This window comes from Nansenia antarctica (genome assembly GCF_963989245.1).
Source record: "Nansenia antarctica genome assembly, chromosome: 3".
Lineage (NCBI taxonomy): Eukaryota > Metazoa > Chordata > Actinopteri > Argentiniformes > Microstomatidae > Nansenia > Nansenia antarctica.
Genome location: NC_137688.1, coordinates 37136962 through 37161421, shown reverse-complemented (window position 1 = coordinate 37161421; position 24460 = coordinate 37136962). Strand labels below are relative to the sequence as shown.

The following is a 24460-nucleotide window of genomic DNA, read 5'->3' as shown; positions in this document are numbered from 1 at the left end:
CAACCTTTCTTACCCCTAACCATCTCCCATCTCCCCAAACCCTGCCACCGCCATCCCCCCCTGGACATTGCTGTGCTAACTGTTCCTTGTGCCTGTTCGTTAACTCTGTGTTCTATGTGCTCAAGTTATCTTTTTCTGTGTTTTCTGTTTTCCCCATATTGTCAGCATCTTTGAGCCCCGGAAAAGCACTATATAAATACAATGAATTATTATTATTATTATTATTATTATGATTTTGAAATGGTACAACTTTTGAACTTGGATAAATAAAGACAGAACTTGAATTTGGATAAATAAAGACAGAAAGTAATCCTTCTCACATTGTCTGGCTTCTTCTGAAAGCCAAGCTGAACATTATCTTGTTTGAAGTCTGAAAAATTATGGGCATGTGCTAAACCGGCTAATGCTATATCCTTCCCTGTAGACCCTGGGCAGATCACTATCTCCGTCTCTGAAGAGGTTCCCCATGAGCAGAAGGAGTGGAGTCCTAGTCTGGGGCAGGAGGACAGAGAGATCACACAGATTAAAGAAGAGCAGGTGATTGGTACCTCATACTCAACATACCCTCCCTGGGATGTAGAAAGTGCCTCTGATGGTAAGAACCCAACTATGACCTCACAGGAGGACAGTGAGAGGAATGATCCATCAACCACTGCAGCTGAACAGAACAACATAGAACCTGTTGAAGAGGAATATGCAGTATCAGAGCCAACCAGAGACTCACAACTCCTCCCTGCAGTAAATCCAGATTGTTCTGAAACTCAGAGTGAAAATGTTTATCACTGTGATATTTGCAACAGAACTTATGGAGCGAAAGGAAGACTAACACTGCACATGAGGCTACACACAGAGACACCCTATCACTGTACGTTTTGTCAAAAGCGTTTCAAAGAGAAGGGTAAGTGGAAAGTGCATGTGAAGACACACACTGGGGAGAGACCCTATATGTGCAACATCTGCGATAAACATTTCAAACAATGGACTCATCTGTCAGATCATATTAAGACCCACACAGGGGAGAAGCCTTTCACCTGCCATGTTTGCGCAAAACCTTTCAAAACGAAAAGTGATCTGACAACACATTTAACGATTCACACAGGGGAGAGACCTTTCAGTTGCCATGTCTGTGAAAAACATTTCAGAACAAAGAGCCATCTCAATGAACATATTAGAACTCACACAGGCGAGAGACCCTTTAGTTGCCATGTCTGTGGAAAACATTTCCCCAAAAAGTGTCATCTTAAAGAACATATTATGACTCACACTGGCGAGAAACCTTTTGGATGCCATATCTGTGGATCACATTTCACACGAAGTGGTAGTAGGACAGCACATATAAAGACTAAACACAGGGGGGAGCAGCTGCACAGATGCAACGATTGTGACAAAAGCTACACAAAGAAAAGCTCCCTGAGGAAACATGTGAAAATCGTCCACACAAGTTCAGTCCCAGATCCAGACCCAGGTCCACATTAAATGTTGTCAGTGTAACCATTGCACTGTAAATATATAGCTTGGACGAATAAAGATAGGAATTCATCTTTGTGTTGTTTTCTTGAAACACAAGGTGATAGCAATGTTTATCCAGTAGGTGACGACTTTCTTTGTTTCATGCATGAAGTCCTAGCTATGAGAATGTTTTGTGAGTTGGCTGAGCTTGGTGTGTAAACACTTTCGTTGTTAGGTCCCGTGAAACTGCAAAGAATTTTTGGAATTGTATTCCACTCCCTGGTTTACACTTGTAACAGATGGGTGCAGAAAGCCAGGTAAGTTTGAGATGTACTTTGCTCTATGACCTGTAAGAGGCAGCAATGTTCCTAAAAGCGTCTGCCCTGCCGGAAAGCGACATCGCGAAGAAGAAGACTCAGCTATCACATATACTGTGCCATAACGTATTTTCTAGTGATGGCGAGATGAAGCTTCATGAACTGTTGAAGCTTTCCATCCAATTGCGTCACACATAGGCCGAAGCTTCGTGTTGCTTCATTTGCTCTACTGCGCCATCAAGTGGACAATAAATGTATAGCAGGCAGAGTGATAATGACACCGTGGCTTTGGTGTGTGAAGCTTTGAATTGAATAAATGTGCTTGTGTTACTACTAGGAGCAACAACATTTTATTCATTTTTATTTAAAAAAAATAACAACTTCTCCACAGTGCTGGGAGGCGGTTTCTTTTCTTTTTTAGATGATTTCACCTGCGTTTACCCGACCCTTTTCTGTTTCGAGTCTCGCGCCAAATCCGAGCCACTTCCCGAATCGGTCACGTGGACACTTCGCCTCTTACCACACGTCATCAACACATGCCTCGATACGCGCATCACAAATATCTGCCTCGGTACTGTTACTCCACCTCCACACGCTACGAAGCGTCGACACGGAAGGACACATCACTAGTATTTTCTCTCTTATGTAGCCAATATTTGCAAATTCCAACATGTCAAAACTACAATGGTTGAATGAGTTTTTCACGCAACGATTAACAGTGGCTGCTGTGGAGATATTTGGAGCAGTTGAAGAAGTAATAGTTGAATATCAGGAAGAAATCTCCCGTTCAAAAGAACAGAACGAACGTCTTCAGAGGATACTGGACTTGGTTCTCAAACCCGAGATAAAACTACACAGAACAGGTTCGTTTCACTATTTTTGTGATACAACTGAGGTCGTCGTGGTATATTGAAGCTCAACAGACACATTAGCATGTCGATACACTATTTACCGACGAGAGCATTGCCATTTTAAGGGACAATCCTGGAACAAACAAACAAAGCGGTCATCCTCATATTTATTTATTTTTTGCTTATAAATTAGGTAAAAATGAACGTTTTAACCATGTTTCAAAGCGTTAGTTTTCAATTACATTGTTTACAAATAATCCAGTAAAGCAATCTTTTGGTTATTTAAAACAGTTGAACTTAGCTCATGAGGCATTTGCTATATTCTTTCAGAATCAATGGCTATATATCATGCAGACCAAGTCTGTCAATAGTGTTGGAATTGAATGGAACCACAGCTGACCATACAGAGGACAGCAGCATTCTCTTGAATATGACATCTATGACAAACAAACAGTAATGTGTGGTTATTGTCATGTTTAACAAAGCTGTACTCTCATAGGAATTTAGAATTAATATCTTAATTTTATGAAGTTTATGGGGCAAGGTTTTGAACAAGTTTCATATGATATGCAGGTGATTTATGGGAAAGGCTAGGCTGTATCTAATGTCCTTGTTTATAATCTGAATGAAGGGCTTGTTTTAAACCGGCTAATACTATATCCTTCCCAGCAGACCCTGGGAAGATCACTGTCTCTGAAGAGGTTCCCCATGAGCAGCAGGAGGATGTAGAGATCACACAGATTAAAGAAGAGCAGGAGATTGATACCTCAGACTCAACATACCCTCCTTGGGATGTACAAACTGTCTCTGATGTTAAGAACCCAACTGTGTCCTCGCAGAAGGACAGTGAGAGAAATGATCCATCAACCACTCCAGTTGAACAGAACAAAATAGAACCTGTTGAAGAGGAATATGCAGTATCAGAGTCAACCAACGACGATCTCCCCCCTGCAGTAAATCCAGACTCTTCTGAAGGTCAGAGTGAAAATGTTTATCACTGTGATGTTTGCAATAAAATGTATAGATATAAAGGAAGTCTAACACTGCACATGAGGCTACACACAGAAACACCGTATCACTGTAATATTTGTCCAAAACGTTTCAAAGACAAGAAAAAGTGTCGAGCCCATGTGAAGACGCACACAGCGGAGAAACCCTACATGTGCAACTTCTGTGAAAAACATTTCAAAAGATTACATGATCTAACTAATCATATTAGGACTCACACAGGGGAAGAAACCATTCAGCTGTCATGTTTGTAAAAAACATTTCACAGGAAGGGCTTATATGCAATTACATATTAGGACGACTCACACAGGAGACAAACCCCATTGTTGCCATGTCTGTGGGAAACGTTTCATAACACGTAGTCATCTGGATTATCATATTAGGACTCTTCATTTTAAGAAGTTTATGTGGCAGGTTTTCTGAACACGTGCCATATGTGGGTGATTCATGATGAAGGCTGGGCTGTATCTCATGTCCTTGACATTTTTCACAGGATTGTTTTGAACTGGCTAATACTATATCCTTCTCTGCAGATCCTGGGCAGATCACTATCTCCGTCTCTGAAGAGGTTCCCCATGAGCAGCAGGAGTGGAGCCCCAGTCTAGGCCAGGAGGACATAGAGATCAAACAGATTAAAGAAGAGCAGGAGATTGATACCTCAGACTCAACATACCCTCCCTGGGATGTAGAAAGTGCCTCTGATGGTAAGAATCCAACTATGACCTCACAGGAGGACAGTGAGAGGAATGATCTGTCAACCACTCCAGCTGAACAGAACAAAATAGAACCTGATGAAGAGGAATATGCAGTATCAGAGCCAACCAGAGACTCACAACTCCCCTCTGCAGTAAATGTAGAAGCTCAGAGTGAAAATGTTAATCGCTGTGATATTTGCAACAAATGTTTTAGATATAAAGGAAGACTAAAAGTGCACATGAGGCTACACACAGTGACACCGTATCACTGTACGTTTTGTCTAAAACGTTTCAAAGAGAAGGGTGCTCTGAAAGTGCATGTGATTACACACACAGGGGTCATCACATGCACACCTATAGGTGCAATGTCTGACAAACCTTTCAAACAAAGAAGACATCTAATAGATCATATTAAAACTCACATAGTGGAGAAAGCATACAGCTGTCAAGTTTGTGGAAAACATTTCAGAACAACGCATAATCTAAATGAACATATTAGGACTCACACAGGAGAGAAACCTTTTAGATGCCATGTTTGTAGAAAACATTTCAAAGCAAATAGTAATCTGACGGAGCATATAAAGATTCACATAGGGAGAAACCATACGTTTCACACAAAGCGGTAATCTAAATGAGCATATTAGGACTAAAAAAAGAGAGAAACCCTTTAGATACCATATCTGTGGAAAACATTTCACACGAAGAAACAATATGCACATATTAAGGGTAAACACAAGGGGAGCACCTGCATAGATGCAATGATTGTGGCAAAAGCTCCCTGAGAAAGCATGTGGAAACCATTGTGAGAGAAAATTATTATATGTAATAAGACATTTTTCTACATTTAAGATTCAAACTTCACAACAGTAAATTGAATGTCTAGTGCAAGCTATAGAAACTGATTTCCTGTTGTAAGCACACAATGAAACCTGTTTTCTCCAGACATTTGAATATATGCAATTACCCTTTTGTCTGTATTTGACCCTAGAAAGACAGAACAATGCTGAGTCACACCAGAGTGATTGCCCGGCATTGTTCACCCTATGGTCACCACTCCTCACTTTTGTAATACTGTAAGGAAGGGAGGGTCAGATTCCCCCCCAACCTTCATCCCCATCATCTTCCTCATGTACAGATCCACACCCCTTGTTAATGATTGGTTTAGAACTCACCCGAGGGCGGACTTGTTACCTGAGGGCATAAATACTGAGATCTAATGAATGATCGAGACTTTTGAGAGGAACTTTGAATCTTCAGATGCGTCTGACGAACCTGTAAACTTCCTCCTTCTATAGAGGAAAATATTAAATATATTTTTCTCATACATCTTGAAATGAAACAGGCTGCCGTTATTGATAATTTGCTCTAACACCATCCACACAGGCCCTGACCCTGGTCCACATGGAATGTTCTTTGTGTAACCATTGTAAATATGAACGATTTGACACATTCACTCTAGCAGGGTATCCGCGGTATCTTGAAAAATATCAAAAGTTGATAAATCAATTTGGGGAAAATCGAGACCCTTAATAAGTATTAAAAAGTATTTTCACGATTTTATGAGGTTAGGGTTATTTTCACGATTTTATGAGGTCTTGAATTTTGTAGGTATTTTTCTGAATTAGACTCTGTCCAAAGAGTTTGAGTCCTAAAAGCTTTTAGTACAAGTTCGTGAATGTATTAGTTTTATTAAAAAACAAAGATGAAAAGGAAATTCTGTTGTATGATAGTGGTCTAGTCTATTGCAAACTAAAACTGTTAAGTTAAAGGTGTCACTGATGTAAATGGTTACAGCTCGAAGTGGCGGTGAGGTCTGGAAAAATATTGACAAGGTCTTTAAAAAGTATTAGAAAGGTATTGAAATTAACCTCAAGATTCCTGTATATACCCTGTCTAGAGGTATTCACAGGTCCACCCTAACCGAATATCCAGGATCTGTCCGGGTCCAAAAACAAAAACCTGCAATGTTTCTGGAAAACTTTCAGAAAAAAAGTTGTATTATGGTAAAACACAAAGGTCTATGGCTAAACACCATACATGGGGGGGAAACCATAGATGACTGTGGTGAATACTTCACAGAGATTGGCCCCGTGAGAGAGAGCATGTGACAACTATTCACATAGGAAAGATGTGTCCATATTCTGACAGATACATTATGTCCACATGACTCACTGTAACCATTGAAGATTTATAATTTGATTTAATCCATTAAAAATAAATGTGTTTAGTAAACTGTGTTGAATTTTTCACCTTTTTCATTGTTAAGATATACACAGTAGGGGTGGCTGTGGCGCAGGAGGTAGAGTCACCGTCTAATGATCACAAGGTTGGCAGATCAGCGGTTCGAGCCCCGGCTGGCCACATGTCTTGCCCAAGGACACTTTGACACTGAACCCCAAAATTGCTCCCAGTGAGCGGGCCAGCGCCTTGCATGGCAGCTTGCCGCCATTGGTGTGTGAATGGGTGAATGAGAGGCCGTTGTAAAGCGCTTTGGAGCAGCAAAAAAGGCGCTATATAAGTGCAGTCCATTTACAGTATGAAATGAAATACTAATGCCTAGGTCAAAATCTGATAACATGTCTTTTAAAGTGACGTGTCTTTTATGACATGTGTTTTAAAGTGATTTTGAAATGGTACAACTTTTGAACTTGGGCAAATGAAGACAGAACTTGAACTTGTATGAAATAATGTTTCTCACGTTGTCTGCCCTTCTTCTGAGAGCCAAGCTAATTGCTATATTTCTGTAAAAAAATAAATAACACATTACCTTGTTTGAGGTCTGACCAATGAAGGGCATGTTTTAAACTGGCTAACATATCCTTCCCTGCAGATCACTATCTCTGTCTCTGAAGAGGTTCCCAATGAGCAGCAGGAGTGGAGCCTCAGTCTAGGGCAGGAGGACATAGAGATTACACAGATTAAAAAAGAGCAGGAGATTGATACCTCAGACTCTACATATCCCTCTTATGTACAAACTGATGGTAAGAATCCAACTATGTTCACAAAGGAGGACAGGGAGAGGAATGGTCCATCAACCACTGAACAGAACAAACTATAACCTGTTGAAGAGGAATATACAGTATCAGAGCCATCCAATGACGCACAACTCCCCCCTGCAGTAAATCCACTCTTCTGAGGCTCAGAGTGAAAAAAGTTATCACTGTTATATTTGCAACAAGGGTTATAAAATTAAAGGAAGACTAAAACTGCACATGAGGGTACACACAGAGACACCGTATCACTGTAGGATTTGTCAAAGACATTTCAAAGAGAAGGAAACTGGAAAGTGCATGTGGTGACACACACAGGGGAGATCCCCTAGTTCCCACGAGTGGAAAACTTTTCTAGTATCTGGTCAGCAGGTACTACAGCACATATTAAAGGTAAACACAAACACCAGTAGAGATGCAAAGATCATGACCAAAAACGACATTAACACATTACATAACATAAGCTCCCAGAGAAATAATATGGAAACCATCCACACAGGTCCTGATCCTAGTCCACATTAAATGGTGTTAGTGTAACCATTGCATTGTAAATATGTAGCATGAGTGAATAAAGACCGAAATTAATCTTCGTCCATGTCTTCTTGAAAGCCAAGGTGATGGCAAGGTTTATCCATCCGGTGGCACAAAAAAAAAATCATGCATGAACTCTGACAATGTTTTGTGAGTTGGCTGAGTTTGCTTGGTAAACACTTGCTGTTTAGGTCCTGTGAAATTGCAACGAAGTTTTGGAATGGTATTATACACTCACTGGTTTACGTGTAGCAGATGGGTGGAGATAGCTGGGAAGTTTGAGGATCGAATGTGTACTTCGTTCTATGACCTGTGAGAGGCAGCAATGTGCCTAAAAGCGTCTAGTCTGCCGGAAAGCGACATCGCGAGGAAGAAGACTAACGAAAGTAAACTGCGCAAGCGTTAAACTATCACAAGTACTCTCATTACGTATTTTAGTGTTTCCAACATGTCAAAACTACAATGGTTGAATGAGTTTTTCACACAACGATTAACAGTCGCTGCTGTGGAGATATTTGGAGCAGTTCAGGAAGTAATAGTTGAATATCAGGACGAAATCTCCCGTTCAAAAGAACAGAACGAACGTCTTCAGAGGATACTGGACTTGGTTCTCAAACCCGAGATAAAATTACACAGAGCAGGTTCGTTTCACTCTTTTTATGGTACAACTGAGGTCGTCGCTGTGTATCTGAACCCCAACAAACACATTACCGTGTCGATACCATCTGCCGACGACAGCATTGCAATTTTAACAATCCTGGATTCGAACATCACGGTCATCCGCCACTGTTTTGTAAAGGATTGGAGAAAAGTCATCACACTAAAATTCATATAGACAGAGCTGCTGTTAAATTAGATCCGAATGAAAGTTTTAACTATTTTACAAACAATGCAGTAAAGCAATCTTTTGTGTATTAAAAACGGGGGTATTCCATCAACGTCGCTAAAAAAAGAAGGAAGGAAGGAAAATCCAAGCTTATTTTGATAACTCGTGAGACTTATCAAAAATAAGCCTGGATTTTACTTGATGGAATACCCCCCAGTTGAAGTTAGCTCATTAGGCATTTGCTATATTCTTTCAGAATCAATGATTATATATCACGCAGAGACCGAGTTTGTCAGTAGTGCTTGAATTGAATGGTAGAACAGCTGAGCTAACAGAGGACACCAGTATTTGATTGTAAATGACATGACAAACAAACAGTCGGGTAATAGGTGGTTATTGTCATGTTTACAAAGTTGTAACTGGTACAGGTACTCTCATAGATATTTTGAATTCATATCTTAATTTTAAAAAGTTTATGGGGCAAGATTTTGAACAAGTTCCATATGATCTGTGGGTGATTTCAGACAGGCTAGACCAGGGGTAGGCAACCTTTTTGATATGAAGTGCCATTTTTAAATGTTCTTGTTAGTCAGTGTGCCAACCACAATATCAACATTAATTATGACTCGACATCAAACCAAACCAAACAGACCAACAGATCTGCAATTTTATTCCACAACAACAATTTTCAGCAAAGAGCTATGTATGCAAAGCCATGTATGCTAAATAAACCTAAAAATGTAACTAACTGAAACTTGAACAAAATTACCAACATAACATCTAAGACAACTAAACTTTGTGATGCGTAGCACAACTTTAAGCAAATTGGAGCGCTCAATTTCTACCAAAGTTGCTAACTGCGCTCCCTATGGTTATCATTTTAATAAGTAGGCCTAACTGGAGGGTGATTATACAAGGGTCTTACTTGTATGAATTATAATTTATATTTATATAATTATTTGGTTGTTACTTACATTTTATTCTTTTATTCCAACCACAACAAACATATATTTTTGGGGGGTTGCAAAGAGCTATGTATGCAAAGCCATGTAAACAGTCCTAACAATCAATGTCGTGATCCCTGGCCCTGTTTTCCTTTGCTCAACTCCATTATCTGGGGGTGGTACTTGGTCACTTTAAGTTGCACACAATTAATGCAACCGCTCCCCTCTGTTTCCCGACCATGGCAGGGGCACCATCTGTTGTCAGTGTCACTGCAAAAATCCTGCTAATGTCAATCCCTCGCTCCACAAAATGCTCGATAAGAACTTTAGCGATGTCCTCACCTTTTGTTGTTTCTGGCATTGGTTTTAGGCAGCAGAGCTCCTCCCTTACAGCAGAATCACAGTATCTTGCTATGACAGCCAGACGTGGCATGTCATTCACATCTACGCTCTCATCAAGTGCGAGGCTAAACACCGTCGCATCTTTCAAACCAGCGGTCTGCTGCGCTTTCACGTTTTCTGCCATTTCTCCTATTCTTCGTTCCACACTTCTGGCTGACACTGGGATGTCTTTTATTCTTGATGTTATTGTGTCTTTGTTTGATAAGCCTTCAAACAAAACATCTGAGCTACAGAGGAAAGCCTCCTTAATATATTCTCCATCAGTGAATGGCTTTCCACGTTTCGCAATGCAATGAGCAATGCGAAAGCTTGCTTCAGTTGCGTGATTTTTAGCAGTGGCAAATGCTTTAAAGGTGCTGGCCTGCTTCCCATACCTTGACACAGCACGTCTTATTGATTCGGCCTTGTCTGCTTCATCCTTGAACGACTTGAGTTATATTGATACAAGTATCGAATCGAATTCAGAATTTTACTTTGAAAATTGGCGCCAGAATACGGCTCTCGTGGAGTGGATGAGAGACTAGGGGCTGCATTCGTAAATTCGCCCTGAGAGCGCCGGAGCGTCCCTGAGACTGCCTCTAGTCCAGTCATGTCAAAGTCAAATACACAGGGGGGCAAAATTAAAAAAATGGTACAAGTGGAGGGCCGGGCTGGTTCAATGTTTATTAAAACTCGCAATTATTGCACATATTGAACCAATACCAATAACACAGCCTATATTGCACTTAACATTAATCATTACATTAAATTAAGTAAAACATGAATAAAATCAGTTGCAATGTTTTCTCAAGGCTCTTTCAGTAATAAATTGAAAACGTTTTTTTTTTTTTTTTTTTACAGGTAAACAGCTAAATGTAATTTTCATTCAAAGCTCAATGGCAAGATAAATGCAAAAATGAAACAGCATGCATTAAAAACAAATCAGTGTGCTGCTCCGATCCTCACCAATGACTGTCTTCTATAATAAAATTAGAAAAGTTAGTGCAAACTTGCAAAAGTGCAAAACAGTTGCATTCATTTCTTAGGCAACATGTCCCTGGGTCCATTCAACTGGAGAAAATAATAATAATTCCCTTCAAAGAAGTCCAATAAGTCCCTTCAAAGAAGTCCAAGTCCTTTCTGCTCACTTGTCTGAGGCTGAGCCCGATACTTGGTGTCTCATCTTGAGTACAAGTTCATTCATGTTTGGGGTCAGGCTCTGAGCTGAGGAAATCCTCAGGATTGAGTTCAGATGTTCATCACTAAGACGACTCCTATGTGATGTTTTGTTTAGTTTCATCAACGAAAACAGTAGTTCACACAGGTATGTGCTGCCAAACATAGACGGCGTGCGAGCAACTTGGTTGCACAGCTCAGGCATTGTGTCGTGGATGAAACGAGCAAACTCAGCAGCGCCACGGACTCATATTATGCCTTAAGTGTGTCATTACACTGGAGCTCAATCAGCTCCATTTGGAGATTTGCTGGTGCACTTTCCACGTCAACTGCAAATGGATTGCTGAGCAGTTGAAGCCTGCTTTTTTGGGCTTCAAAGTCGGAAAATCTCCGCCTGAATTCGGCAGCAAGTATGCCGAGTTTGTCAGCAAACTGTGTACTCGGGAACACTCGGGAACACTCGGGAATTGACGGCGATGTTTCGGCCTCCACTGTGACTGTGCTGCTGCTGCTCATGACGAGTACTGAAGTGAAGAGAAGACGCGGGGTCGCGCTCGCTTGCGGGCACTCGGTACGCGCCAATGCATCTTGGGACTTGTAGTATTATGGTGCTGCGGGCACATAATACTGCGGGCCGGTTTTAATAGTAATTAAATATCATCCCGCGGGCAAGAGAGAACTCATTCACGGGCCTGATCCTACTTGGTCCCATTGTGACATTGAACCCAGTGTGCGTGAATTTACGAACGCGGCCAACATAAAAAAAATAAAAATACATTCTCCCATTCTCGCACTTATTGATTAGCTGTCGCGTGCCACTGTTTAAGCTGTCGCGTGCCACTGCTGGCACGCGTGCCATAGGTTGCCGACCCCTGGGCTAGACTGTGTCTCATGTCCTCGTTTATCATCTGAATGACATGTTTTAAACTGGAGAATATATATCCTTCTCTGCAGACCCTGGTCAGATCTCAGTCTCTGAAGAGGTTCCCCATGAGCAGCAGGAGTGGAGCCCCAGTCTAGGGCAGGAGGACATAGAGATCACACAGATCAAAGAGCAGCAGGAGATTGAGATCTCTCCCTTGACATACTCAGATGAAGAAAGTTACCCTGATGGTAAGAACCCAACTATGACCTCACACGAGGACAGTGAGAGGAATGATCCATCAACCACTCCAGCTGAACAGAACAACATAGAACCTGATGAAGAGGAATATACAGTATCAGAGCCAACCAACGATGCACAACTACCCCCTGCAGCAAATCCAGACTCTTCTGAAGCTCAGAGTGAAAAGGGTTATCACTGTACGTTTTGTCAAAAATGTTTCAAAGAGAAGGAAGAGTGGAAAGTCCATGTGAAGATGCACACAGGGGAGAGACCCTATATGTGCAACATCTGTGGAAAACATTTCAAAAGATTACATCATCTAAATGGTCATATTAGGACTCACACAGGGGAGAAACCATTCAGCTGTCATGTTTGTAAAAAGGATTTCACAGAAAGGAATTATATGCTATTACATATTAGGAGGATTCACACAGGAGACAAACCCTATTGTTGCCATGTCTGTGGGAAACATTTCGTAATACATAGTGAACTAAATCGTCATATTCTGACTCACACAGGAGAGAAACCATTCAGCTGTCATGTTTGTAAAAAACATTTCACATCAAAGAGTAATATGCTAATACATACTAGGACTCACACAGGGGAAAAACCATACAGCTGTTCTGTTTGTGAAAAACATTTCACAAACACAAATTCTTTAAAAGAGCATATGCGGACTCACACAGGGGAGAAACCATTCAGATGCCATATCTGTGGATTACATTTCAGACAAAGTAGTACTAGGGCAGCACATATTAAAGGTAAACACAAACACCAGTAGAGATGCAAAGATCATGACCAAAAACTACATTAACACGTTACATAACATAAGCTCCCAGAGAAATAATATGGAAACCATCCACACAGGTCCTGATCCTAGTCCACATTAAATGGTGTTAGTGTAACCATTGCATTGTAAATATGTAGCATGAGTGAATAAAGACCGAAATTAATCTTCGTCCATGTCTTCTTGAAAGCCAAGGTGATGGCAAGGTTTATCCATCCGGTGGCCAAAAAAATAATCATGCATGAACTCTGACAATGTTTTGTGAGTTGGCTGAGTTTGCTTGGTAAACACTTGCTGTTTAGGTCCTGTGAAATTGCAACGAAGTTTTGGAATGGTATTATACACTCACTGGTTTACGTGTAGCAGATGGGTGGAGATAGCTGGGAAGTTTGAGGATCGAATGTGTACTTCGTTCTATGACCTGTGAGAGGCAGCAATGTGCCTAAAAGCGTCTAGTCTGCCGGAAAGCGACATCGCGAGGAAGAAGACTAACGAAAGTAAACTGCGCAAGCGTTAAACTATCACAAGTACTCTCATTACGTATTTTAGTGTTTCCAACATGTCAAAACTACAATGGTTGAATGAGTTTTTCACACAACGATTAACAGACGCTGCTGTGGAGATATTTGGAGCAGTTCAGGAAGTCATAGTTGAATATCAGGACGAAATCTCCCGTTCAAAAGAACAGAACGAACGTCTTCAGAGGATACTGGACTTGGTTCTCAAACCCGAGATAAAATTACACAGAGCAGGTTTGTTACACTCTTTTTATGGTACAACTGAGGTCGTCGCTGTGTATCTGAACCCCAACAAACACATTACCGGGTCGATACCATCTGCCGACGACAGCATTGCAATTTTAACAATCCTGGATTCGAACATCACGGTCATCCGCCACTGTTTTGTAAAGGATTGGAGAAAAGTCATCACACTAAAATTCATATAGACAGAGCTGCTGTTAAATTAGATCCGAATGAAAGTTTTAACTATTTTACAAACAATGCAGTAAAGCAATCTTTTGTGTATTAAAAACGGGGGTATTCCATCAACGTCGCTAATAAAAGAAGGAAGGAAGGAAAATCCAAGCTTATTTTGATATCTCGTGAGACTTATCAAAAAATAAGCCTGGATTTTACTTGATGGAATACCCCCCAGTTGAAGTTAGCTCATTAGGCATTTGCTATATTCTTTCAGAATCAATGATTATATATCACGCAGAGAGTAGACCGAGTTTGTCAGTAGTGCTTGAATTGAATGGTAGAACAGCTGAGCTAACAGGACAACAGTATTTGATTGTAAATGACATGACAAACAAACAGTCGGGTAATAGGTGGTTATTGTCATGTTTACAAAGTTGTAACTGGTACAGGTACTCTCATAGATATTTTGAATTCATATCTTAATTTTAAAAAGTTTATGGGGCAAGATTTTGAACAAGTTCCATATGATCTGTGGGTGATTTCAGACAGGCTAGACTGTGTCTCATGTCCTCGTTTATCATCTGAATGAAGGACATGTTTTAAACTGGAGAATATATCCTTCTCTGCAGACTCTGGTCAGATCTCAGTCTCTGAAGAGGTTCCCCATGAGCAGCAGGAGTGGAGCCCCAGTCTAGGGCAGGAGGACAAAGAGATCACACAGATGAAAGAAGAGCAGGAGATTGAGATGTCTCCCTTGACATACTCAGACTCAGATGAAGAAAGTTACCCTGATGGTAAGAACCCAACTATGACCTCACAGGACTTCCAGTGAGAGGAATGATCCATCAACCACTCCAGCTGAACAGAACAAAATAGAACCTGATGAAGAGGAATATACAGTATCAGAGCCAACCAACGATGCACAACTACCCCCTGCAGCAAATCCAGACTCTTCTGAAGCTCAGAGTGAAAAGGGTTATCACTGTACGTTTTGTCAAAAATGTTTCAAAGAGAAGGAAGAGTGGAAAGTCCATGTGAAGACGCACACAGGGGAGAGACCCTATATGTGCAACATCTGTGGAAAACATTTCAAAAGATTACATCATCTAAATTGTCATATTAGGACTCACACAGGGGAGAAACCATTCAGCTGTCATGTTTGTAAAAAGGATTTCACAGAAAGGAATTATATGCTATTACATATTAGGAGGATTCACACAGGAGACAAACCCTATTGTTGCCATGTCTGTGGGAAACATTTCATAATACATAGTGAACTAAATCGTCATATTCGGACTCACACAGGAGAGAAACCATTCAGCTGTCATGTTTGTAAAAAACATTTCACATTAAAGAGTAATATGCTAATACATACTAGGACTCACACAGGGGAAAAACCATACAGCTGTTCTGTTTGTGAAAAACATTTCACAAACACAAATTCTTTAAAAGAGCATATGCGGACTCACACAGGGGAGAAACCTTTCAGATGCCATATCTGTGGATTACATTTCAGACAAAGTAGTACTAGGGCAAGACATATTAACAAGCACCTGCATAGATGCAAAGATAGTGAGAAAGGCTACACTAAGATAAGCTCCTTGGGAAATCATGTGGAAACCGTCCACACAGGTCCTGACCCTAGTACACATTAAATGGTGTTAGTGTAACCGGGTCATTTTTTTAATACGGTGCCATTTGGACTTCATAACTTGTGAAAAATGAATTGTTGATTTATCTATATTTTAATGTTCTATTATATAAAGGACATATCTAGCTTGCTGAAAAACATATATGCACAATTTGCAATTTGCATTACTTTAACTTAGAAAAATTGCTTAAAGTTTGTTTCCCCATTTTGTCTTTTAGACACATACTCAGACGCCCGAAGGAAGCTGTCAGATGCAGAGAGAAAAGCTGATCTGACGACGGACGGTGAAACGCCAAGCAAGCGAAAACGAAAGTACGTATATCTCTAACAATATATTGATTTTTATAAATTGTTAGCGTCCCAGCCCAAATTTTCAGTGGGTTCACTTGTAGGTACCTTTTTAAAAGGACCACTTCACCCATTTTCAACCTATCTTCATATCAGCCCAGCTTCATACTAGCTGATCTACAGCTAATATGTACAATTGGCTATTTAGTCCTCACTAATGCTCAGGCACCATTTCTGTCTACACACTATGTCACTAGTAGACAGAAATTGAGCCATCTGAGTATTAGTAATTACAAGTTTGAAAATGGCTGATGTGCTCCCTTAAGTTAACTTTTCATGTTTCATGTTTAATGTGCAAAAATGTATGCTTTTATCTGAATAGGCCATCAAGCAAATACCAGCGTCATTCAAGCGAATCTGACTCTTGTGGTGAGGATGACTTGCCCCCTAAACCCCCCCATGGACTTACGCCTAGTGTCTCCCAGGGAGGGAGGCACTCCACTGTCCCCCCAAGTGCATCCCCCAAAAGGCACCACAGTGGACGTCAGAGTCCAATCGGTGTGAGGAAGTCCCCGAGCATGAGGCGCTCCAGTGGAAGCCAGAGTCCAAGCAGTGCAAGTGAGTACCGAGTGAGGCGCTCCAGTGGAAGCCAGGGTCCGACCTGTCCCAATTGCCCTGGACCAACAGTTTATCGAAGCCTGATAGACCACATGGAGAAACAGGCCGAGGATATGGAGAAACAGGCCAAAGACATACGAGTGATAAAGACTATGTTGAACCTGGTGCTGAAGCAACAGGCTCCGCCTCTGGCTGTGTCGTTGCTGGAACCACCTGCAGGAGCAGACTTCCCACTGAAAACGAATGAAGACGTCGATTCCATGAACGAGAAGCTGAGTGACTCTGCGTTCATGTCTGGAGTTGTAAGTTTGAATCTTTTATTCACTTGAAAATGTGCTTGTATTGTGTTTGTACATGTGAGTTGGGGGAAATGGGGCAAGGCTGTGTCGTAGCTGGAACCACCTGCAGGAGCAGACGTCCCACTGAAAACTGGTAGAATGGGGACATAAGTGTGTTTAAAGATAGAATGACTGCTTGAAATGTATATCTTGCTGTTCACTTACAGCTTTTCCTTCCTGTGATTTTTTCCCCCCATACACTCAGGTTGCCATGGTTGGAGATATCGGAGGTACTTCACTGGATGATGCTACCAGAAGAATGATGCCGTACCTCCTCTCAAATGATCTGGCAGTCCAGTTCAACCTTCATGGACGTCACAGCAAGAGGAAGTTCAGAGAAATGCGCCTTTATGATGTCATATATGGTAAGTTTGAGTGTTGAATTGCTCAGTCTAACTTTTACATTTTTAATTTGGCAACACATTTGATGTATACCAATAGAAGGTATGCCACAGCAAAGACAGTATATACAGCAATGGAAACGGGGCACAACAAATCTTCAAAACATTTAAACTGATGTCACTCAAGAAAGTTCCATAATGCTATAATTTCTAACAGTTGGCCTCTTGTCATTTCTATTAGGGGGACTAAAGAAAAATGCCCTCACTCAGGAAACCAACCACAAGGATGCAGAAAAGGCTCTCTCCAAGTGGTTCACTGGAGCTCGCGATAGAGGTGGAAAAAGAGTTAGACCTCAGACACAGCTTCTACAACTGGATGATGCACCAACCCAGTAGGCAAAGTCTCTGTCTCTCTTTCTCTACAATGCTGCCCTGTGGTTGGTTCTGTCACTGGGGATTAAAACCGAAAGGCTGAAGAGACACGCACAGAGGGCCCAAGATTTTTTTTTTATTGCACTGCTTGGACACACCACACCACACCACACCACCTCATCCTCGCGGGGCGGAAGAGCAGCCACAGCTGGTGGCTCATCGCACTGCCAGCAGGTACGAAGTGGTTCAATAACTCCTTTGTCCCATCAGCCATTAAACTGTACAACTGCTCGGTGGGCAGCAGGTTGCAGGCTTGGGGCAGGGTGGCGGGTGGTGACTCCACCACTACCCCCACCATCACCACCAAGAGCCACCAGAGCGCCCATTTTTATTCTTATATTTTGTTCTGTTATTAGTCTCTGTGGAGCATTGTGGGAATATTTTTTTATTTTAAGTGTACCATTTGTATGTATATACTGTATGTACACCTGTACATTTGATGTGTGCCTTTTCCTGCACCTTTACACTGCTGCATTGTTATTTTCATTGTATTTTTATTATCTTGTTGTTTTTAATAAATTTGTCAAAATATATATTGTCTATTTTCATCCTGGTAAAACTTAAGACGTGTAAAATGTTATACCCAATTTTTATTTTAGGTGTGTTTACAAGAATTAACACGGTTCATGTCAAATACTGCTTAATCTATTTTATTTATATTTAAATCTTATTAGGACCCACATTGGAAATCAAAGGAACCATTGCACAACCAAACCCAGTTAGGACCCACCTCGGTCCCATATAGACTTGTTGGGGCCCACCTAGGGCCCAGGTAGAACCCACCTAAAGCCCACATGGGCATCCCAGTTAGGACCCACCTCGGTCCCATATAGACTTGCCTGGTTGGGGCCCACCTAGGGCCCAGGTAGAACCCACCTAAAGCCCACATGGGCATCCCAGTTAGGACCCACCTCGGTCCCATATAGACTTGCCTGGTTGGGGCCCACCTAGGGCCCAGGTAGAACCCACCTAAAGCCCACATGGGCATCCCAGTTAGGACCCACCTCGGTCCCATATAGACTTGCCTGGTTGGGGCCCACCTAGGGCCCAGGTAAAACCCACCTAAAGCCCACATGGGCATCCCAGTTGGGACCCAAGTGGATCCCGCTAACATTGCAGACATGAGGCCCATATGGGTTAGCCCACCTTGAAACCATATGGGACCCACGTGGGCGTGCTGGCTGGGTAGTGGTCGAGCTCAGGCACCTACATTTTATTTTATTTACAATACCCTCTGTATAGGGCGAGTGTCTCCAGAACAGAGTGGACACATAACAGGGTGGACACTAACAGGGTGGACATTTTGAGTTAAAGTTAGCCTTTAGCCTGCCTGTGTTAGCATAATGACCATGAATACTTGATGAGGAATCTAATTTGCACTAAATACTTTTTTTTTGAAATTATTCAATTTGATTGATCTCCTCAATATTTAGGCATAACAGGGTGGACACGTTATGGTCAACCACATTAAACTCACTGGATAAAAACATAAAAATCAGATGGTAAAAGAGGTAGAAAATCACACAGCTTACCTCATTTAAAATCCCCTCCATGTGATGTCACCTCATGAGAGTGATGTGATTGAGAAATATGGTTTTCTTTTAAAAGGGACATTAACACAGCATAACAGGGTGGACAGTGATTGCAGGGACAAGCAATATTGTAAGCAAAACCTTAATTTTTTTGTACAAAATGTAAAAAAAATGATAAAAACTATATTTGATTTCAATAGATATTGATCAAGAAAATGAAATAATAATAACATATTTGGAAATGTATATGTTTTTAATAGTTATTTTTTGGATTGAAGTTGAATGAACAACACTGGGGACATCCCAAATCCCATGCAAAATCCAATTTACAGCTTTAACCAAAGCTTTTAAAGTGTAGAAAACAACAACTTAGAAGCCCATATCATTGTATTCATAATAAATAACAGTTGACTATACATGGAAAAACCTAATGGAATTAGTATTTGTCCAAATTTAGACAAAATACAACATGATTATTTAGTACTGGGGACGGAAAAGGCACCGTATTAAAAAAATGACCCAACCATTGGATTGTAAATATTTCATGAATGAATAAAGACCCAAATTAATCTTCGTCAATCTTCTTGAAAGCTAAGGTGACGGCAAGGTTTATCCAGCCGGTGGTGACTTTATTCTTTCATCCATGAAGCCCTAGAATGTTTTGTGACTTGGCTGAGTTTGCTTGGTAAACACTTTTGCTGTTAGGTCCTGTGAAACTGCAAATAACTTTTGGAATTGTATGCCATTCACTGGTTCACTCCTCTGGGTGGAGCAGATGGGTGGAGCAATGGGCCTAAAAGCGTCTAGTCTGCCGGAAAGCGACATCACGAAGAAGGAGACTAACCAAAGCAAACTGCGCAAGCGTTAAACTATCACAAGTACTCTAACGTATTTTCTCTCTTATGTAGCCAATATTAGCAAATTCCAACCCTTGTTTCCAACATGTCAAAACTACAACGGTTGAACGAGTTTTTCACGCAACGATTAACAGTCGCTGCTGTGGAGATATTTGGAGCAGTTGAAGAAGTAATAGTTGAATATCAGGAAGAAATCTCCCGTTCAAAAGAGCAGAACGAACGTCTTCAGAGGATACTGGACTTGGTTCTCAAACCCGAGATAAAATTACACAGAACAGGTTTGTTACACTTTTGCTGTGATATAGCTGAGGTCGTCGCGGTGTATCTGAAGCACAACACCTTTATGTAGAGACACAGCAGTCTGACGATGCTAGATTGTCCATTATCGATAAAAAGCATCGGAATTGACATCCCCATGTGGGATCAAACAACAAGAAAGCGGTCAACCTGCTACCTGCTACCTTTTTTCACCTTTATACAGTGTTTGTTAACAATAATGTAGTATATTGCTATGTTTAGCATAGATCTGGGATTGATTGCTATTGCCTCCGCAGCATTACATCTTGACAAAGTTATCATCGATCAACTAGTGTGGTCTAGTTGTCGTTGGGATGCTGAATAAAGATGCTCCAGTATTATTATAAAGTCTATCTTGTAAGTTAGAGAGAACAACAAGACACAACAAATAACATTGCTTACAATAAACAATGGAGGAAGACAATCTTATATTGTTGGGTTGAACTAAGCTCATGAGGAATTTCTTATTATTCATGGTGAAGGTAAGGCTCGGCTGCATCTCTCTCTCGTGTCCTAGTTGTTTATCATATGAATTATTACTCAAACTGACACTGCTGTTATCTTTATCTGCCTGCATACACATTCAATTAGGTCTGAACAATGAACGGCATGTTCTAAACTAGCTAATTCTATATCCTTCCCTGCAGACCCTGGGCAGATCACTATCGCCGTCTCTGAAGAGGTTCCCCATGAGCAGCAGGAGTGGAGCCCCAGTCTAGGGCAGGAGGACATAGACATCACACAGATTAAAAAGGAGCAGAAGATTGGTACCTCAAACTGGACCTGTCCCTTGGATGTAGAAAGTGACTCTGATGGTAAGAATCCAACTATGTCCACACAGATGGATAGTGAGAGGAATGATCTGTAAACCACTCCAGCTAAACAGAACAAAATAGAACCTGTTGAAGAGAGCTATGCAGCATCAGAACCAACCAGAGGCTCACAACTCTCTGTAGTAAATCCAGAGCGTATGACATCACACACCAACAACCAACCGTTGTTTCCAACATGTCGAAACTACAATGGTTGAATGAGTTTTTCACGAAACGATTAACAGTTGCTACTGTGGAGATATTTGGAACAGTTGAAGAAGTAATAGTTGAATATCAGGAAGAAATCTCCTGTTCAAAATAGGAAAACGAACGTCTACAGACGCTACAGGACTATGTTATCAAACCCGAGATAAAAGTACACAGAGTAAGTTCATTTCACTTTTGCTGTGATAGAGCTGAAGCACAACACCGTTATGTAGAGACACAGCAGTCTGTCGAGCGTGGTCAAACGTTCTGACCACAATTCAAACTAAGCGTCATTCGCCACTGTTTCGTAAATGATGGGGTTGGAGAAAACAAACCACGCTCAAATTCATAGACAAATAGTTTTCAATTACATTGTTTACAAATAATCCAGTAAAGCAATCTTTTGGGTATTAAAAACAGTTGAACTTAGCTCATGAGGCATTTGCTATATTCTTTCAGAATCAATGGCTATATATCATGCAGACCAAGTCTGTCAATAGTGTTGGAATTGAATGGAACCACAGCTGACCATACAGAGGACAGCAGCATTCTCTTGAAAATGACATCTATGACAAACAAACAGTAATGTGTGGTTATTGTCATGTTTAACAAAGCTGTACTCTCATAGGAATTTAGAATTAATATCTTAATTTTAAGAAGTTTATGGGGCAAGGTTTTGAACAAGTTTCATATGATATGCAGGTGATTTATGGGAAAGGCTAGGCTGTATCTAATGTCCTTGTTTATAATCTGAATGAAGGGCTTGTTTTAAACTGGCTAATGCTATATCCTTCCCAGCAGACCCTGGGAAGATCACTGTCTCCGTCTCTGAAGAGGTTCCCCATGAGCAGCAGGAGTGGAGCCCCAGTCTAGGGCAGGAGGACGTAGAGATCACACAGATTAAAGAAGAGCAGGAGATTGATACCTCAGACTCAACATACCCTCCTTGGGATGTACAAACTGTCTCTGATGTTAAGAACCCAACTGTGTCCTCGCAGAAGGACAGTGAGAGAAATGATCCATCAACCACTCCAGTTGAACAGAACAAAATAGAACCTGTTGAAGAGGAATATGCAGTATCAGAGTCAACCAACGACGATCTCCCCCCTGCAGTAAATCCAGACTCTTCTGAAGGTCAGAGTGAAAATGTTTATCACTGTGATGTTTGCAATAAAATGTATAGATATAAAGGAAGTCTAACACTGCACATGAGGCTACACACAGAGACACCGTATCACTGTAATATTTGTCCAAAACGTTTCAAAGACAAGAAAAAGTGTCGAGCCCATGTGAAGACGCACACAGCGGAGAAACCCTACATGTGCAACTTCTGTGAAAAACATTTCAAAAGATTACATGATCTAACTAATCATATTAGGACTCACACAGGGGAGAAACCATTCAGCTGTCATGTTTGTAAAAAACATTTCACAGGAAGGGCTTATATGCAATTACATATTAGGACGACTCACACAGGAGACAAACCCCATTGTTGCCATGTCTGTGGGAAACGTTTCATAACACGTAGTCATCTGGATTATCATATTAGGACTCACACAGGGGAAAAACCATACAGCTGTTCCGTTTGTAAAAAACATTTCACACAAAAGGGTGCTGTGAGAGAACATATGATGACTCACACAGGGGAGAGACCTTTCAGATGTCATATCTGTGGATTACGTTTCAAACGTAGTAGTGGTATGAGGACACATATTGAAAATATACACAAGCACCAGCACAGATGCAAGAAAGACTACATAGCTAGATAGATAAGCTCCCAAAGAAATCATATGGAAACCATCCACACAGGTCCTCACCATAGTCAATATTACATGTTGTTAATCATTGTATTGTAAGTATGTAGCTTGGATGAATAAAGACCGACATGAATCTTCGTCCTTGTATTCTTGAAATCCAAGGTGATAGCAATGTTTATCTAGCAGGTGGTGACTTCATTTGTTTCATGCATGAACTCCGAGAATGTTTTGTGAGTTGGCTGAGCTTGGTGTGTTAACACTTCGCTGTTATGTCCTGTTTTGGAATTGTATATCACTCGCTGGTTTACACCTCTGGTTGTAACCGATGGGTTGAGAAAGCCAGGAAGTTTGACACATTATGTGTACTTCGCTCTATGACCTGTGAGAGGCAGCAAAGTGCCTAAAAGCGTGTAGTCTGCCGGAAAGCGACACCATGAAGAACACGAACGAGAGTAATGCGCAAGCGTCCAGCTATCACAAATACTCTCATGACATCTTTTCTTAATTATTTGGCCAAAACAAATTCCAACCGTTGTTTCCAACATGTCAAAACTACAGTTGTTGAATGAGTTTTTCATGCAACGATTAACAGTGGCTGCTGTGGAGATATTTGGAGCAGTTCAAGAAGTAATAGTTGAATATCAGGACGAAATCTCCCGTTCAAAAGAGGAGAACGAACGTCTTCAGAAGATACAGGACTTTGTTCTGAAACCCGAGATAAAATTACACAGAGCAGGTTTGTTACATTATTGTTGTGATACAGCTGAGGTCGTTTCAGACATTGGCTGTGTTCGAAATGGAATACTAGCATACTGCATACTAGCATACTGCATACTAGCATACTCAATGAGTATATACTGCATTCATCAGAGCAACGCATCCGGGTACTTTGCTCTCCCGTCATGTCCACGCCCCTTTTTGGGTGATACAAGCGGAGAAGTTTGACGGGCGGTCAATGGGAATTTCTGGTCTTTGCTACTTTAATCCGATAAAATAAGAAAACCGTAGTGATTTTTAGATATTAGATGCCCAAATCCGATGGCCAGTTAGGCAAACTATTATATAGTGTCGTTGCCGATCAATGATCGACGTCGTTATATAGAGAAAATTACTGAAATAGGGGTTGAATTCATCAGATCAGTCATAGGTCATCTCCCTGTCATCTGGGATTTGGAGTTCTTCATTTGATTTGCCGTGTAAATCCCCAGACTGCCCAAATCCGATGGCCAGTCAGGCAAACAATTATATAGTGTCGTTGTCGATCAATGATCGTCGACGTCGTTATATGGAGAACATTTATGAAATAGGCAATGAATGTGTGTCCTTTCAGTCTGCCTCCATCCATGTGGA

At 41.1% G+C, this 24460-nt stretch overlaps 2 protein-coding genes across 2 annotated transcripts; both read left to right on the top strand.

Annotated features, from left to right (window-relative positions):
* Window positions 1–13619: 13619 nt before the first annotated feature.
* Window positions 13620–16541, top strand: LOC308154044 (uncharacterized protein; the record flags this gene model as incomplete). Its single annotated transcript, XM_080527224.1, has 5 exons — window positions 13620–13812; window positions 14610–14774; window positions 15850–15943; window positions 16302–16422; window positions 16458–16541. 5 exons carry the CDS (start codon window positions 13620–13622, stop codon window positions 16539–16541), a joined length of 657 nt encoding a protein of 218 aa, XP_080383350.1.
* An 85-nt stretch (window positions 16542–16626) lies between these two features.
* On the top strand, window positions 16627–17741 carry LOC308152475 (uncharacterized protein). The gene is made up of 3 exons (XM_080525464.1): window positions 16627–16839; window positions 17081–17240; window positions 17458–17741. The coding sequence occupies exons 1-3, from the start codon at window positions 16630–16632 to the stop codon at window positions 17610–17612; spliced, it is 525 nt and encodes a 174-aa protein (XP_080381590.1). The 5' UTR covers window positions 16627–16629; the 3' UTR covers window positions 17613–17741.
* The last annotated feature ends 6719 nt before the right edge of the window (window positions 17742–24460 follow it).